Source organism: Conger conger, chromosome 8, assembly GCF_963514075.1.
Source record: "Conger conger chromosome 8, fConCon1.1, whole genome shotgun sequence".
NCBI classification, from domain to species: domain Eukaryota; kingdom Metazoa; phylum Chordata; class Actinopteri; order Anguilliformes; family Congridae; genus Conger; species Conger conger.
The window spans coordinates 51131277-51146865 of record NC_083767.1 but is presented as its reverse complement, the minus strand read 5'-3'; the positions used below and the strand labels follow the sequence as shown (position 1 = coordinate 51146865).

At 44.2% G+C, this 15589-nt stretch overlaps 1 protein-coding gene across 2 annotated transcripts in view; it reads right to left on the bottom strand.

Moving 5' to 3' along the window:
* Nucleotides 1-1269: 1269 nt before the first annotated feature.
* Nucleotides 1270-15589, bottom strand: part of met (MET proto-oncogene, receptor tyrosine kinase) — a 39952-nt gene continuing 25632 nt past the window's right edge. The window contains exons 11-21 of one of the 2 annotated variants that reach the window (XM_061252732.1): nt 13503-13721; nt 11711-11860; nt 10034-10190; nt 9287-9427; nt 8852-9085; nt 7418-7498; nt 6108-6289; nt 5599-5708; nt 4846-5011; nt 3506-3642; nt 1270-2725 (exon numbers count right to left, since the gene is read on the bottom strand). In XM_061252732.1, coding sequence (XP_061108716.1) covers nt 2515-2725; nt 3506-3642; nt 4846-5011; nt 5599-5708; nt 6108-6289; nt 7418-7498; nt 8852-9085; nt 9287-9427; nt 10034-10190; nt 11711-11860; nt 13503-13721 — 1788 coding nt within the window. In that variant the 3' untranslated portion in view covers nt 1270-2514. The remainder of the gene's footprint in view (nt 2726-3505; nt 3643-4845; nt 5012-5598; nt 5709-6107; nt 6290-7417; nt 7499-8851; nt 9086-9286; nt 9428-10033; nt 10191-11710; nt 11861-13502; nt 13722-15589) is intronic. The other variant, XM_061252733.1, reaches the window with a different exon arrangement.

Genomic DNA, 15589 nt, shown 5'->3' with positions numbered 1-15589 from the left:
ATAAGTTAAAATCAGTGAGTCACTGATAACACGATACTTCCACTAATTTGGGTTTTTTGAAGTCTCATTTTCCCATCACTGTGATTTGCTTATCACTCTCAGAATTTTAAGTATTTATTTCCAAGATGATTGTAGTCTCTCATGCAGTGCATGCAATTTGAAGAACAATTTTGAAGTATCTTAAAGAACATCTATTGAAAGACCTTAGCATCTTGAGCTCAGATGAGGTGAACATAATTAGGCTTTGAATTGGAGAACAGTAAAATGTCTGAATCTACAAACAGGTTAAAGACAACTACTCTCAGTCTTTACTCTTCTAGTATATAAATCAAAAGGAGAAGTTTCTCAATGTTCTCAGTGAGTCAGGAGTTTAATTTTACTTGTGGTACAAGATGACCATGGTTCTGTAGTCTCTGTGCATTTGTGCATTGACCCTTTCCTATGAGAAGGGAACATAATGCAGCGCTGAGGGTCCCATATAGGACTGAAATAGGGCACTGATGAGGACTTCTTTTCTGTGATTGGCTAGTGCCATTGTCCTATTTTAAGTGTAAGGTTTCCTTAAACAACTTGGCTGCAGAGGCAGCTTGGGGCCAGGAGTGACAACAAAAAGTGGCTTAGAATGTTATTACTATTTACTTTTAATACTAAGTATAAATCTGAAGCCTTGTCTTAAAAATGGTCTACATTAAATAGAGTACGGCGTACGGAAGCTGGGGGAAATGAAATGATAAAATCCAGGCAGTTTAGAGAATGGCCAGAACAGATATGAAACTCTGCTCCTATCTTAGCCTTTCCTGTCGAGTCTTCTTACCTCAGAGTCATTACATTGTGTTTACTAATATATTCCTTATCACCACAGGGCAGATAATGAGGCCAGCGGCTCCTACAGCCAGGTAGATGAATTCCTACAATACTGATTCACCCAGATGACTACTAAAACAAAGAAAAACAGCACAGACTTAACCCCAGATAACACCTGGACAGAAACCTAAAAGGTTCCAGACAAAGGGAACGATAAAGAAGATGCAGACTCAGTGCAAACATATTCAGAAGATGGTAGCCCTAGACTCATAACCTTATCACAGCACCTGTTCAAGGCTCTTTAAAAAGAGAATCATGAGACGTTGTGGGAGGCACAATTAGCAATAAGCAACAGTCTACAGGTAAGACTGCCCCATTGCCTGCAAGCAGCTTTAAATGGTGAGTCACAACCAGCCCTGCAATGCACAACCCCTTCCATACAGCATGGAAACTGTGAGAGAAATGCATTGTAATTATGGCTTTATTACATCATAACAGCAATATGTACCATCATTCACAGATAATCTTCAAAACACAAAAGACACTAGAAATATACATACCGTTGTCAAAAATCACAGGTACAACCATTGATTTACACAAAAAGAATGGCAGTAAATTAGATGGAAGAGACAAGAAAATTCTAAGGCAGCCATTATCTGTTCCAGTTGCTCTGCAAAATCTGTTGTACAGTACCCATAATTCCCCACTACAATATATACACATACAGGACATGACGCAAAAGACAAAACATAAAAACACAGACCCTTACTCTCTTACACAGGATCAATGATTCATTAAAATATAGTCTCTGTACATGTGTTGTACCACTGCCTGTTAACGTTCATCTTCTGGACCAACTAGGTTGTTTTAAATATAATTTTTCATTAAAAAAATATATAGTACAGCACTTTAACATGTTCACATATAACATTCTGGTCATCACTGGACTACCTCTAACAGCAGTGGTCTGAAAACACACCAGAAGGAAACAAGAAAAGTACATAGTTCTTCCAGAAATATTTGTACATTTCTCAAAGGTGACGCCTTTTTTATTTACAAAACATCAAATGCAGTTTAGAGAAATGTCAGAGATAATTATACAAATAAAATATTCAGTGTACTACTGGCCAGGATGTATGCTGTTGATTTACCTACAAAAAGTAGTTTTCTACCAGTGATTGATTTTTAGCTTCACTAACATCACAAATACACAATTCAAAAAGCTTGGAGACTGCTTTGCTGCGATGAAACGCATAACATTGTTCTGTTTGTGGAGAAAAAGCCTTCTGGACACAAAGAAGACAATGGAAGTCTGAAATATGAAGTCTTTTAAGTGCCGAGCTCCCTCAGATGACTCATTCACATACACTTCAGGGGCTGAGGTTCCATACCCATTCTTCTGCAAAGTAGCCTCACCAAGGGCAACTGCTGGAGCATGGGCAAGTAGGTAACAGTGAACAGGCAACGGAATCCAAGCCTCAGGTTAACAGTGACAATGACAGGCATGTTTCCCACACAGGTAAGGCTCATTCTCTAACATGCCTCTGTGGGGGCCAAAATTCACTAGGTCCAGGCCCATTAATAGTTCGGTCACTATCCTGTGGCCCCAGGATGTCAGCATGCTCAGTCTGGTGGGTGTGGCTCATGTAAAGCAACCCTGTAGTCTCTCATGCAGTGCTCTCTCTGTGCATTTCCCAAGATCCTCTGCTCTCAGGTGCAGCAGTCCCTGCTCAGACTGCACGGAGGGGAGATGAGCGAGGGGTAGGGTGTCACCTTGTCGATGTTGACATAGGTGGTGTTCAGCAGGATGTAGTGCTCTCCACTTAAACTGGAGAATATGGCAGAGATCCGCGACACTAGCTCAGAGAAGGTGGGCCGTCTCTCTGGTTTCGGGTGCCAACATTCAACCATGACATTGTACCTGTGCAGAAATGTTAAAGGTGAAAAAAACATCAGTGCCAAACAGGTGAATTAACTTATCCAATCAACCTGTGCAAAGTTTTAACCAGAAAATTGCATGTTGAGTTGCTATACTGTCTGTGTCCTTCCTTGACTAAGGTATTCAACCTGAAATTGCTTCAGTATATATCCATTTGCAAAAATATAAAAACATTATAATAATGTGATGATTTAAGTTCAGTTATGTAAGTTACCCTAGTGATTACCAATCAAGCAGATGACAGTTTAATGAAACCACACACAGGGTGAGTGTAGCGCATAGCAGTTTGAAGGTTACTTTGAGTAATGTGTAAAATATGTAATGAATATGTTGAGATCTATCATCTATACCATCATGCCCTTCAAAGATAAAAATGTCCTACTGCTCATTATACCCCTGTTTATTTAGAGAAGCTAAAGTTATACTTTTCAACCTTCAATTGTCTTTGAGGATACATGACTTCATCATTTTGGAATGTCAATTAATGGCAAAGGACAGTTCCTTCCTGGTGTCATCATATGATGTATTTCTTTCAGAGTCTTTTCCGAGTGATTCACTGAGGAGTTATCTGGTGTAGTCACACTGAGCTATTAACACCTCACATGCTGTAAGATAGGCTGCACTGTGTCAAATTTAAGGACTGAATAACTCAAGTTAAATGGCCCAGGCTCTCTCTGAGTGGCACTTGAAGCTTATGTATGACAGGAAAGTGTAAGTACACTGTATGTGTGAGTGTACACTTGTGTATATTCCTTCACTTACAGTGAGTCGGGACAGAACTCCGGCTGTAGCAGTCTACGTCCCTGCAGCAGGAATACAGTGATGTCGAAGGAGTTGACATCAGAGTAGGGGGGAGCTCCTCGTGTCATCAGTTCCCATAGTAACACACCAAATGACCACTGTAAGGAGAGAGATCACCAACCAATTAAAACTGAAAAACCGCAACAGGTGTGGTTGTGTGTGTGAGATCCCCCGCTCCATTCTGCCAGTGTCAGTAACTGCAGACCTTTGAGAGATTTAAGAGCCCTTTCAAAAGTTGACTTTTTCTTCATCATGTAAGAAATATTTTCGGCACAGTTTCACTGATGAATCACCTTATTCCAGATATCTAAATCAAAAGAGAATGCTGGGTGAACAGGGTTGGAATTCAGAAACGTTAATCTTATTAAGCTCAATGTCTGAGCTGATGTGAAGCTGCCCAGGCAGTTGGAAGTGAGATATGAGAGAACGGGTCAAAATGACTGAACTCAGGGTAAAATAGAGGTGAGGTATAGCAAACGTCTCCTCCAATGGTGGAGCTGACAGCAGCTGTGTGTGGTTTTAAACCCTTTCATTATCTCTTGCCATCATAGTTCTACCTTAAAGCCTGTTAGCTCACAAAAATCAAACACCTGCATTTAACAGAGAAACATCTGTTTGTTAACTGCAACCCAATACAAAGAACTATCACACCTAATATATGATAAAATGTTAAACACAGTGCTTTTGTTTATACTTTGGTATAAATGATATTGATTAAATACACATCATTTTGTATTTAATCAATCACATTTTGTTCTCAGGTTGTACACCTGATATTTTCTTTGCAGTATGTTTGAGAATTATTCATTTTGATAAACAACTGGCACAGCATGGGTGGGACCTGGGGAAGTCTTCTGACAGTATTGATTTATTACATAATTACTATAACTTTATTATAACCAACATGTAGGCAGTAGACACTGCCCTCACTAATCAAATTTGAGGCAATAACAGAAAATTGTCTTTTGTTCGCTGTGCTATTGTGCTATTTGGTATAAGTTCTGTATCTTATGCCCAAATTCAAAGGAAATGACTTATCTTTCAGAGCTACAGCTGACTGGTAAGTCAGCTTGTAATATCAGCTCAGATGAACACTTTCCAGTTCCATAGGTCTTAGGTGTGAACTCTAGTATGGCTTTACAAACGCCATTATGGTTAGAGCTATGACACACAGTACTGTGAGTCAATGGCTCACATGAACCCACCAAGAGATTTTGTTCTCCAGGAAAAGTCACTGATAATTGGTCTCCCTCTCCCTCTCCTATCTCTAGTGAGCATGTATTCAGTTGAAAAGTCATTACCACATCAGATTTTGATGTGAACTTGTGCGTCTGCAGGCTCTCCAGAGCCATCCACTTGACCGGGAGCTTGACGCCACTCTTGTTGTGCACGCTGTAGTACTCCTTGTCGTACACGTCTCGGGCCAGCCCAAAATCAGCCACCTTCACAATGTAGCTCTCATCCAACCTGAGAGCGAGGGAAAGAGAAAAGCAAGGAGAGGGAGTGTTGACATGACTCACAGTAAAAGCAACAACAGCATGCAGCACCCAGTAAATACACAACATCAGGACATCACAGCCAACTTCACAAAATACTATTAGCACAGTCTGCCTTGTGAATGAGCAGTATGGAGCAGTGGTGAGGAAGCCGTGCTTGTAACCAGGTCTCAGAATGGCTTCCCAGGTAAGTTAATGCCTTTGTGCTTTTGAGTACGGTGCTTAACTCAATTTGCTTCAATTAATATCCAGTGGTATATATGGGTAATGCACAAAACTATAAGCTATGCAAGGCACCCTGGGAAAGTGTCAGCCAAGCAAATAAATAATTTAATGTGAAAGGCTTTTGGCTCCCTCTGCCATACTCTGTGGAGTGTGACCAAAGTGCTAGAGCTTTCTAAAGCCACAAAAGCTATAAATGAAAGCCACCAATGAAAAACAAAATGGCCGCCTGAAATAGCGGTCAGTGTGTCAGTATTCCTCTGCCGCTATGAACATGTGGTTTCGCTATTAACGCGGGTGTCAAAGCACTTGGGCAGCTGAAAAGGCATTGCTTACATGCAGTTCCTGGCTGCCAGGTCTCTGTGGACAAACTTCTTGCTAGCAAGGTATTCCATTCCCCTTGCCACCTGGAGCCCAAACCCCATGAGGTCTTTTACTGTTGGGTTCTGTGGAAACAACCAAATGCATTTAATAGCTACCTCTACAAATACAGCATGATAAGGACCATATTTTATACAGGTAACATACAAATATGACATTAATAAAGAATACATGAAGTACGGATAGATACAAGAAAAGAGGAGACACAGACATAGACTGCATATCAGGGAACATGGCCCAGCAATAGGAAGGGAGAATGGAAGCACTGTACTGTCAGTGGCTAAGTGGGAAGAAAATGTAAATGTTCATGGGGTGTAGGTTGGTGTGTACAGTACAGAAACCACAGGCAGGTGTAAGTATATAGCATGTGGAAGTTTTAAGAGGGCTTGGAACAGCAGCTGTACACAGGTTAGTATATACAAAACGGCTGCAGTTGATGCCAATGATAGGCGTGTAGTCCGTACATGCGTCTCATCCCTGATGAAGTTGCGCAGGTCTCCGTGCTTCATGTAGGGCAGCACCACCAGCGGGGAGCCCTGGGGGGGCAGGCAGATCCCCAGGAGCGACAGCACGTTGGGGTGGCTGAAATCCTTCATAATGATGCCCTCCTTCAGGAACTGCTCCACCTCCTCCATGTCCGTGATCCCTGTGGCAGACCACGGTCAGGTCAGAGAGAGACAGTTAAGCGGGGCAAATAGTGGCAGTGCACACACACACACACATACACACACACACGAACACACACATTATAAACTATTTCTGGGACCCCTACTGTCAATGTGTCGTGCAGAAAAACCCTTCTGAAAGACTGACTGTGATTGGTCTGCAATGCTGCAGAAATACGAGCTGTAATTGGTCATGATCATTGTGGTGTCAGAGGATAAGTGCTTTCTGCCATTCTTATAATTGGCATAAGGCAGGGAGATGCATTACAGACAGCTTAGTGAACCAATAAAGAGAAATAGGTATCGCACACAAAAGAGAGATGTGTGCTGGAAATGAAATGTGCTTGGAAACAAAATGATAAACCGAATCCAGGCAATATCTCAGAAAAGGTCAAATTTACTTGATTGTGATTTTAATCCAGAATCCCTTAAGTGAGATGATAGCATCATATGAGACAAAGCATATTGTTCAACGGGGTGCTGCCCCATAACAATTTTTTAAATTGTGACTGGGTTTTGACATTTTGACCAAGATATTTCTATTACTGACTCACACATCAATACTTCTATTGGGTGGCATATCTCCTTATCTCCATAAAATATGACTTGGAAAATAATTACATTTATCCTAAATAAAACATTCTGCTTAACCTTTTATCGTAATTGATGGAAGGAAATATCCGACAAAAACTGACATAGTCTAACTATTCAGTGCCAATTTTTGAAATCCCAACTTTCAGTGGTGTCACTGAAACAAGATAAACCGATAAGAAATTGCCGAAGTTTGCCTGTAACCGAATGAACCAAATGTCTTGTGACTAGTTTATTGGCCGAAGTCAAAAGCAGGTTTAGCTTCCCAAATCACCACCCGAGACAGAACGAAGTCATAAATCTTGAGGCTGAAAGTGACTCTTTACACGATTATGGCATATCATAACGTAGCATCCCTTTAAAACCCCCCATTCATCACCATGCTGTTTTTTAAGCTCAGATAGCGAATGAACAAAGAGTGGAGAAATGCAGAGCTCCTCGGTGGCTCAGGTTACGTGTTGGCTGACGGTGTTGGTGTGGTGCTGTGGGCTTGCGGCAGGTGTCAGGCTGGCACTCACGGTTCAGGGACTTGACAGCGCAGTGCAGCTTTACTTCATCCTGGGCCAGAAGGGTCCCATGGTAAACGCAGCCAAAATGCCCTGGGGTACAAAGACACAGGGTGAAACACTACACTCTATACCACCACATCCTGAGCACAGGAAATACAGTAGTGAGCATCCAAAAAACACGACAAATACAAAAACTGGGGAGTGCTATAATGAGATACAATGCAAAAACACATATAACAGACACATATTTCCTGGGTTCATTTACAGATTATCGGTTAGCTTGATGAAATTAAACGGATTGCATATGGTGTATATTTAATGAAAACAAACACAAACTTTGTTTATATGATTTCATTCAGCATTTATGACATTCACAAATCATATATAAGATGTTTGAATGTTAATTGTGTAAGATATGATGGAATCATATGCAGAGTGTGTATTTCTATCCTTATCATTATCTTAAACAAATATCAGCAGTTAACCTTACAACACCCATTACGAAGCTGAAGTAAACTAGAAGTGGAAAAAACGAAAATCCAGAAATTCTTTGGAAACATTACAACACGTGAATTCAACCCTTGGCCTTTTTTTATAATTAATTTCCATGGTCACTGTCTTTTTACAAAGAACGAATCAAAAATTATTTCATGCTTATTTACTCTAGACTGTGCATAATTCAGGTGTGTCTCAAATATGCCTCTCAATGGTGGGAAAAATGAAATAAAAACATTTGGTCAAAAAAAATGCTTTAGGTATGCAGTCAGCAGGCACATAGCCAGTGTGCACTTCAAAGCTGATTTATAAAGGTTTTATAGACCCGAAACATGCTTTCGCTATGTTTTATTTTCTTACAGGAACACCCTCTGTGTCTGTTCAGCACAAAGTCTTGGGGCTTGTGGGAAAGGCTGAACCTCTTAAGCAGGTCGATACGCACACCAGCAAGAGGTCTGAGAAAGGCAGCCCTTATTTCATTATTTAATTATATATATTATCTCTGTGGGGAGGGGGGAGGGGGAGCAAGGAAGGGGGCAGGGGGCTTCACAGGCCTGTAGGAATAATAAAGTCTGGAGTAATCTCCCTGGCTCTCTCCTATCACATTCTCCAACATGGCCAGGGAGTCACATTACCACCTCAGAGCGGGCAACCGTACAACAATGGGCCTGCAATTCAAAACGGGGAAAAAAGTAATCTCACACCCAACAAATCAGTCAGCCCCCCGACACCCACCTACAGCCCTGAGAACAGAAGGGGTAGGAGGCCTTCTGGGGGCCGGGACAAGCTGAAGAGGGAAGATGTGTGCTACAGTTCTGTACACTGTATGGGTGTGGGTGCCCATGTGTATGAGCCATTATGTGTGCATAGTTCATGTATAAACGCGAAAGGTTCATTATGCATGCATGCACAGATGTGCGTGTGAATGAGGTTGAGTGTGTACAGTACCTCTCCCGATGACCTGGTGCACATGCAGCAGAAGGTCGTGGGGGTTGATGACCACGTGCTGCACCTCCTTCAGCAGCTCAGGGTGCAGGGCGGCCATGTCGATCTGCACGGCTGACGGCAGAAGGGGGGTGGCCAGTTCGGGGTCCCCTCCCGACAGCATGGGGGACAGGTCCATGTGGGGATAGGGGGAGACCCTGCAGGGAGCCATGGCCTGGGACAAGGGCATGCTCTGGTCTGGAAGAGAGGTCAGAGGTCAGAGGTCAATCACCCACCGAATGACCCTACAAAAATTAAAAGGTGATTTTCTCCTTTCAAGCATGGGGGGGGAGGTGAGTGATGAGGTCACGGAGCATGCGTGAGACAACACAGGATGGATGGAGAGGAAAGAAGCGGTGACGAAAAGAAAGTGCGTGCGATATCTTCACAAAAACGTACCCTCCAGCAGTGTCGTTCTATAGTCCACTGACTCGTGGGAGACCATTTCGTTAGTGGGACTGACACTCCTGGCGTTTGCCAACATGTCCAAATGTGGAATGTGTGCTCTTCCGTCATACCAAACCATACCCTCAGCTAAATCTACAACAGACAGGAAGCAGAGGCTTTATGCAGGAAGAAGCCCGTTCACCTGGCAACACTGAGACAGATATAGAGGACACACAGTTCTGAGATGTTACCACTTTGTACCAATTACCCAGCAACAGTGATCTATAATAAAATGTGACCCTTAATAAGAAAGCACAAAGTCAAGCACGGCATGTATTGATTCAGATGTCGATATGAAGACGTTCACGTTGCGGTGGATTTGACATACTACCGCCCAAACACAATTAAATCCCTTTTGTTATTACAGCGCATGGTAACCAGACCAATCTTTCTGCATTAATGTAAGCCGCAGGGCCTGCTGTCAGAGACATGCCTGTCGTGGGCTGTGTTTACAGTTAGCAGTGATGTCATCTCCTGTGCTGGACAAGGACGATTGCACTGGAATACAGTGAGTGACGGACTCAAGTCCCGGGGAACACACAGGGTGCACGCACACAAACACACAATCTTCCCTGACCACTTACTGTGATGTTAGGATACAAAACCACACGCGCACACACACACCACTTCCAAACTCTACGCACAGACTGCAGCATTAGTGCACAACCCTCTGTCTCTGTGCTGGGACGGACTACGCACCCTCGATGTGTTTCTTCTTCCTCCTCCAGACGCACAGGGCCAGCAGCAGCAGGAGGAGGATGCTGATGGAGAGCACACCCCCAATGAGAGGCCTGTAGTCCTGCTCCTGAGCCAGGAACACTCTGCCCAGGATCACCGAGGAGCTCGCCTGCTTCCACTGCGCACACAGACACCCCGCGTGTACACATACACACACACACACCCCATACACACACACACACACACACACACATACACCCCATACACACACACACACACATATACACACACACATGCACGCATACACACACACACATACACACACACACACACACACGCACACACATACACATACACACACACACACCCCATACACACATACACACACACACACATACACCCCACGTATACACATACACACACACACACACACATACACATACACACACACACATATGCACACACATACACCCCCCGTATACATACAACCACAACACACATACAGATATACAAACCCACACACACACACACACACATACATACACCCCACACACATGCACATGCACACACACACACACACACACACACCACAAACAGAAGCAGAGAAATACACAATAGCCCGTCAGAATCATGCGACTGCTCCATCCTCACCTGAACTCCTGAGATAGGGGGTCAGATTCAGATGAACGGTGAGAAATTAAATCCCACCCCAAATAACATCACCCAACAACCCCGCACCTGTGCCACCACTGCCCCCTCCAGCCCAGAGAGCCCCCCGCTCGCGGATAAAGGGGAAATTTGATCAGCGATATTGCCGCCATGCTTTATCTCATACAGAGAAAGACGTTATTAGGTTTTGTTTGGGGAAATTAGGTTTGTTTTTCTGTGTTGAGATGGAGTGGGAGAGATGGGATCAGACTGGGGTTGGGGGGGGGGGGGGGGGGGGGGGTCGGGCGTCTGGATTGAGGCGCGTCTCAGTGCAGGGGGATATTGCCTTCAGGGGGCTGCCCTTGGTGGGAGATAAGCACTTTATGCTGAAGGTAAGGCCACTTTATATTGGCTGCACAGCAGACAATGGCAGGAGCAGAATCCTCTGCACAGCACTTCAGGCTAAACTTCAGAAGTCCAGTGGAGGAACCTCGCTTCTGAAGTTTTGCTGACACATGAGAAGATGGTAACATTACACTAATGGATTTCAGGAAGGAGCCATGATATGCTCTATAGTATAACAATGCTGTGTCGGAATATACCAGTCTAGTGTGTCAGGGCTGTATAATCTGTAGTATACAAGGGTTCTTGAATGTTATATTCTGCACCAGAGGCAAACAGAAATGTTACACTCGCTAGTGTACCAAGCTTGCTCAGTAGGACAATATGAGGTCTGATATACTCAGAGTCTCACGGTGGTACTTTCATTCATCCAGACTGCTTCATGAAGCCAAGACCAGGAACAACGCACCCTTATTTTGATTACACAGCCACAATGGGCCATGATGAATCACACTGATTCTTGAGTGGGGATTTGGGGGATGGGAGATTGAAGGGGGGAGGCCGGGGGAAGGAGGAGAATGTGGAGGATAAGAGTGTAAAGGAGGAGAGTGTGGAGGAGGGGAGTGTGGAGGAGGAGTGTGTGGAGGAGGAGAGTGTGGAGGAGGAGTGTGTGGAGGATAAGGGTGTGGAGGATAGTTGTGCTCTCACCTCCACCTCCAGCTCCCTGGCTCCTCCCTGCAGCTCTGAGGGGAGTGTGCACTCCAGTGTGTTTCCCTTCAGCAGGACGGCCTCACAGGTGCGGTTGCTCACCCGCAGAACCTCGCCCTGCACCACGGCGTCCATGTCCACCCGCGGAACCTGCGTTAGGACAGAGCGGGTCAGGAGAGTACACACACACGCACGTACGCACACACACACACACACACATGCACAAACACACACGGGGAACCTGCGTTAGCCCAACCTCGAGAGGAGAGAGTGAGTCAGGGGTGGTGTACACTCACTCACACACACGCGCGCACAGGGAACCTGCGTTAGGACAGAGCGGGTCAGGGGAGCACACACACACACACACGCACGTACGCACATTACACACATACACACACACACACACACAGGGAACCTGCGTTAGCCCAACCCCGAGAGGAGAGAGTGAGTCAGGGGTGGTGTACTCACTCACACACACGCGCGCACAGGGAACCTGCGTTAGGACAGAGCGGGTCAGGGGAGTACACACACACACATGCACGCTCACACACACACACACACACACAGGGAACCTGCGTTAGCCCAACCCCGAGAGGAGAGAGTGCATCAGGGGTGTATACACACACACACACACACACACACAGTGGTACAGGAGAGCCCCACGGAAAAGATCACAGCCAAGAGCGACACAGCTGCTATTCTCCCGTCCCAGTCAAAAACCTTTCAGCCGCTGGATAAGTACAAACCGCTTTTGTGTGTGAGAGGGTAAAAGCCCGCCCCGAACACGCAGGAGAGCATACGGCAAGAATGCATAGGGACTGTATTTACTTAATGTAAGAGGGTAAAAGAGAAGAATTCTGTGAAAGCAGCTGGTTCTGTTGGGTGCATGCAACAGGTCATAAAGGGAAAGCAAATTCCTCTCATGACAGAGCGGGATTTCGCGATTGGACACACAGTCCACGGGCAGCACCTGTTCCCATGCTGCACAGGCCAAATGGAAAGTTAGTGTGGCAGAGTGTGAAGGAAGAAAGTCAAGTATTTCATGCTGAGGCACTCTGGGGTATCAGGGTTACTGTCCATCACATATAATTGTTTCAAATATCCATGCAAAATTCATCCTTCTCAGGAACAGCTTTTTGCAAACCAGTCATTTTGCATTTTGCTGTTGGAAAGTCAATAGTCAAATACAACGCCCATGTTCCACAAGCTCAGTGTTTATACTAAATATAATTAAACCCAAGATAATAAAAAGGGGCTGAAACAAAAAAAATCTTTGTCCATAAATTTTGGTCACTCTTCCATTATGCAATACAGAGCGATAAGAGTCTACAGCAAAGATCCAAGATAAATAGCAATTTGCATTGGGCTGAAATTCATTTTTAGCTCATTGGATGACCCTAAATAAGACCAATTAGCATTGTAAACAGTCCTGGCCTCCTGGGTAATATGAACCAATCAGGATCTTTGGAAAACTGTGGCATTATGGGCCTGGGAAAGAGATGCCCTGCGCAACCCACAGCTGTCACCCTTAAACCAAAAAAAGACCTTTGTCATTATTCAGATCTCTATTTCACTCACTAAAAAAGTGCACTAATTTATATGACCTGCTGCTAACAGTTTAAGGGTTCCGAGACAGGAGCAAAACAATGATGGATGGGGAACACTTTAGGAACTGCACACAAAGGCCAGGGAAACAAACTCCTTTCCTGTTTTGGTTACATATTGTTTCCTGTTTCCTGCAAGCTAAACCAAAGACCCTGGCCCGAGGAGGAAGGAAAGGACGACGACGAACCTTGATCTCGAGAACGTTCCTGTTGCCCTTGGAGGTGACGGTGGGTTTCTGGAACTCCTCGAACCTGGGGTCCTCCACATACATCAGCTGGAACTCCCTGGAGGAGAAGCCGTCCAGGACGAAGGAGACGGTTGTGACGATGGGAGGGTGGAGGTTCAGGGCCTTCAGGGAGGGGGTGGTGCACAGGATCACCTGCATGTCCTCACCCTGCATACAGGTCTGTACAAATAAGAAAGAGCAATAAAAGAGCGCTGTAATCCTTCTGCTGGGGAGGAACTCGCCCTCCTCCTCAGACTTCATTTAAGAAGAAAAGGATAGACAGGGTTAAACCTGACACAAAGAGGATGGGCTTTTGTGATGTTTACACAGCTAACTACTCCCAATAGCGAGCAACGGTAAAAGCTGCACTAACATGTCAGTGAGAGCATACAGTTTAAACAGCCCTACCTCAGGCCCAGTTTTTTCTGCTACTGTACATTAGCCCAGAGATGCCATTCCTATGACTCACCACCATTCTAGCTTCGCAAAATAAAAGCTGGATATCCAACCATCAGACACTCTAAAATTACATCATCTTTTTTTCTGGATACAATCAACAACTGTCCTTAGCTTTGAATTAAATTTAGACTGTTAAATTAAATTTACACCTATTTTATCCATATTTGAAATGTGGGGTGAGTGTAGTCATGCTCATCCCAGCTGGCAGTGGAATTCACTCTTGCAGGCTGTCTCCTCTGTCAACCACACAGAGGCACTGGCACAAGAAGGACACTCCATGTCTAGCTTGTGCAGGCAGAATGTGGCTGATTGTTTGAGCAGAAGCCAATAGAGCGCAATAAGACATCCTACTGAAAACCCTTCCTTCCTTCACAGCTGGTACTGACACGGTCTGGATTTCACACCGGACTACAGGGGCTGTCAACACACTAGAACAGATCATTCATGGAATGATCCACCCAGCAGCCAATTGTTCGTTTTTGTAAATAAATTTGGCAAACCATGTCTGAGAAGTAAAAGTTTCCCCAGCGTTTATAAGTCAAATTTAAGGACAAATGTTGACTGAATTCAGGAAAAATATCAAAAAATATCAACAAATGAGAAAAATACAAATATCACGTTCCAGACACATTAGAAAAAGGGAAAAAAACACTGTACCAAAAATAACCTAAAAGAATAATGTGCTTTCACAATATGAAAGAGACAGAGAACAGCATGGATCCTCACAATGACTTACAGTAAGAAGATCAATCTGGGTTAGGAGGAATGTTTACCAAGCCTGCCGATTCTCACAGCTCCAAACAGAGAGCAGCAAAAGGCTCCAATCAAAATGGATTTAGCCCTTTGGCAGACAGCCAAAGACGGTTACTACAAATATCAGTCGTACTGTAACAAGGCTGGAGCCATTCTCTCTGTTTATTTATTCTCTAGTCCTCTAAGAAAAGCACCCCCCGCCCAGACATCCCGAAGGCTCAGACACATAAGGCCAGGGAGAATAGCTCTTGAGTTGTTTATTTAGAAACATGCTTCAACCTTTAAAACGTTAACAGGCCCTCTAATGCCTACGGGTAGACTTAAAAAATACTTGGGGCCATTTACAATGTGATAAAAGGTAGGATAAAATGCATAAAATTGATAAAAATACATTTCAGTGTTTTTATTCCCACAGTAGCTATTTATGACCAGCACGCGAGCACTACAGACATCCCGTAGGTCTGTTTCAATTTTGCATTAAACGTCCTGTCAGCATGCCACTTTTCATTCAGCTAAAGTCTCCACAGAGCAATAACTCCTGCAAGAGTCAAATGTACTCTGTCCATCATTCACTGGCTCTAAATAAAATTCAAACAGACGTGTCAACACGTTTCCCCTGGAGATAAGACATGAGGCAGCTCCTTACAGCCTTCAACCCTGAGTACGCTTGCCAAGTCTGTTTGAGGAGGATCTGCTTCCTGAATTCCTATTGTACTGTATCACTTGCCAGTTGGTAAATATTGCAAGCATAATATTACTGATATCAGCAAAGGGATTGTATGTTTAATAAACAGTATAATGGATTTCCCTGTTATGGAGTAATGATGTGTTAAGAG